General features: G+C 35.4%; 1 protein-coding gene across 1 annotated transcript in view; it reads right to left on the bottom strand.

Annotated features, from left to right (window-relative positions):
- The window catches only part of LOC105819659 (CUB and sushi domain-containing protein 3), a gene marked incomplete at both ends in the record, with an annotated part of 761,280 nt that overhangs the window by 230,079 nt on the left and 528,642 nt on the right, over positions 1-2,559 (bottom strand). Inside the window, one exon of the mRNA XM_012655960.1 lies at positions 1,051-1,207. Coding sequence (XP_012511414.1) covers positions 1,051-1,207 — 157 coding nt within the window. The remainder of the gene's footprint in view (positions 1-1,050; positions 1,208-2,559) is intronic.

Below are 2,559 nucleotides of genomic sequence, written 5' to 3' on the forward strand. Positions count from 1 at the left end.
ATGTCTTCACAATTGATAACTTGATTCAAATTCCCTTTAAGATCCCATGAAATGACTTTTGAATCAATAATTTTTTTAACTTCCTAGTTTCTATAATAGTTTCCATTCATCTGACTTCTTGAGAAAATTTATATGGGTCAGTAGATGTTCTCAGATATTCTAGCAGTAAACATTTCTGAATATTGCTACTTAACTTATTTTGTTATACAGTATTAATGAGTACTCTGAACTTCCAAGAAATAATTTGATCTGATACATTATAAATTTACTAAACACAGCCAGTAACACCTGTCTTATGAGCACTTTACATTCCTAGTACAGTGTCTTAAACAGAGTAGAAACTCAATAAATATATCATTTGAATACAATTTATTGTTCCTTGATGTAATTAGTCTGTTATATTATTCTTATATTATGGTACTGATAAAATAAATTCATTTAATTCATATAATAATTGATGTAACCCACATAACTATGGTTCTCATTATGTAAACTTCTATTTATTTAATTGTCAAAATATCTGGCTTTAGTATAATAAAATAGGTCTCTTTGAATTTATTCATATGAAAGCACAACAAACTGAAAGCTTTAGCTACTTTTTAGTGTGAAATTACCTGAAACCGTCCAGTTATCATTAATGACTGACCAACGATAATCACTGAATAGGAACTGTGTGCATTTTGCAATTACAGATGGGAGCCCAAACAATGAATTTCCATTTCACAAAAATCTTAATTGTATTTCATAATATTGGATGGAGAGAATCCCGCTATTTAAAAAATATGTAAATAAAAAAGCCCAAAGTCACAGATTACTTAACCTCTTTGTACCTTAGTTGTTTCAATTGTAAAATGGCAATAGCATTTTACAGAATACCTGTAACTTATGTGAGTTGTTGTTAGGGTGAAATAAAATTATATATATAGTAGGGAGTTATAAACTGCACATTGATTATAAAAATGTTGGATATTGCTTCATCTGGTGTATTGTAATCATTTAATAGACGTTCAGTATCAGTGTTTTACCATTTTATTCTTCCAAAATACTTACTGGTATAGACAAGTTGAAAGCCTTCATCTGTCCCTTCAGAATCGGAATTAAATTCTAGCCAGAGCTGATTTGAAGTACTACTAAGTGTCAGTCCTCGCATAGATGCACCGGTAAAAGCACCTAGTAGATGAGTCGTTTTATCTTTTCCATCATAAATCTGCAAAATATATTTATAAATAATATGTAAATGTACCAATAATAACCAATTTGGAACATGCATTTATATCTATGAAGAAGAGGAAATTATTATACTCTTTGTAAATTATTAATTCTACATAAATTTTACTCAGTACATTTCCCAAAGACAATTAAATATATTAGTTCCTACAAATATCAGGTTAAGAAAGTTATAGTCCACACAGATGATTTTAAGATTTCAAGCTTAGTAAACTCTTAAGTATAATAACACTCAAATCATGTTACATAACTTTTATTCTTATTATAAAAATAATTCTTTTTTATGACAGACCATTTAAACTTCAGAATACCTACATAAAAATTGATTCACAAGGATGGTTGTTTGGTTAGTTGTTTTTCTGCAATTTACTCAAGGGGACCAAACATTTGCTTTTCCAATAACATGACTAATATAAACTATATTTACATGGAAAGGGGGCCAAGATGGTGGACTAGAAGTAGCCTGCACATGCGCTCTCTGGGAGAGGATTGAAAACTGCAAGTAGATGCTCACCTACAGATGGACTTTGTTACAGAGAGCATTGTAGGCGATTAGAGAACCAATGGGAGACACTCAGAGCAAAGGAGACGGGAATGGGGAGTTCCACCCGCCAAGATGGGAAGGTACCTGGGGAAGACCCCTACACATGGACAAGGGGTAAAGGAGAGAGCCCCAGGGCCCCGCACATTCCGCACAGACACGGCAACTCAAGCTGGGAGGGGGTGGGAGTAGCACCATGGCGGGTCTCCCTGCTGATCAGGGAACTGCCTAGAGTCTGTTTAGTGAAGTTGCATTGGAGAGGGGGCTCAGCAGGGACCCAGTAGTCTCGGTTCCTAGTTTGCCTCAGCTGACCCACTATGACCTCTCAGGTCTGGAGCCCTGAACTACACAGGATCAGCTTCACTGCAGCTGATCCAACATCACCCCTTGCCAGACTAGAGAAGCAGCAGGGAGAGCAGATGCATTCTCACACCTGTGAATGAGAGTCAGGCTTCCCACATCCTTCCCAAGGGACCCGAGAAAAGCTCGAAGGATCCCACAGTAGAAGCCTCGGGGGACCTGTGTGGGAAGAGAGCCCCAGCCATCCAGTGGCCCAGACAAAATTAACTTGATCATAGGTGGATTTGTATAGTAATGATCAAGTCAATAATATTTAACTCGTAACTAAAATCCTTCAAATGTATTCAAATATGTGAAAATATAAAGTCAACAAGGCAAAATAAAGCAATGAAACCAAAGACAAACTACTTTTAAAGTATGAATGTAAGCACATAAATAAGAAAACAAAACAAAGTGTGCTTTTTGTTCGAAAGTAAATTTAGAGTACAAAT

This window comes from Propithecus coquereli, unplaced genomic scaffold (genome assembly GCF_000956105.1).
Source record: "Propithecus coquereli isolate 6110/MARCELLA unplaced genomic scaffold, Pcoq_1.0 Scaffold494, whole genome shotgun sequence".
Lineage (NCBI taxonomy): Eukaryota > Metazoa > Chordata > Mammalia > Primates > Indriidae > Propithecus > Propithecus coquereli.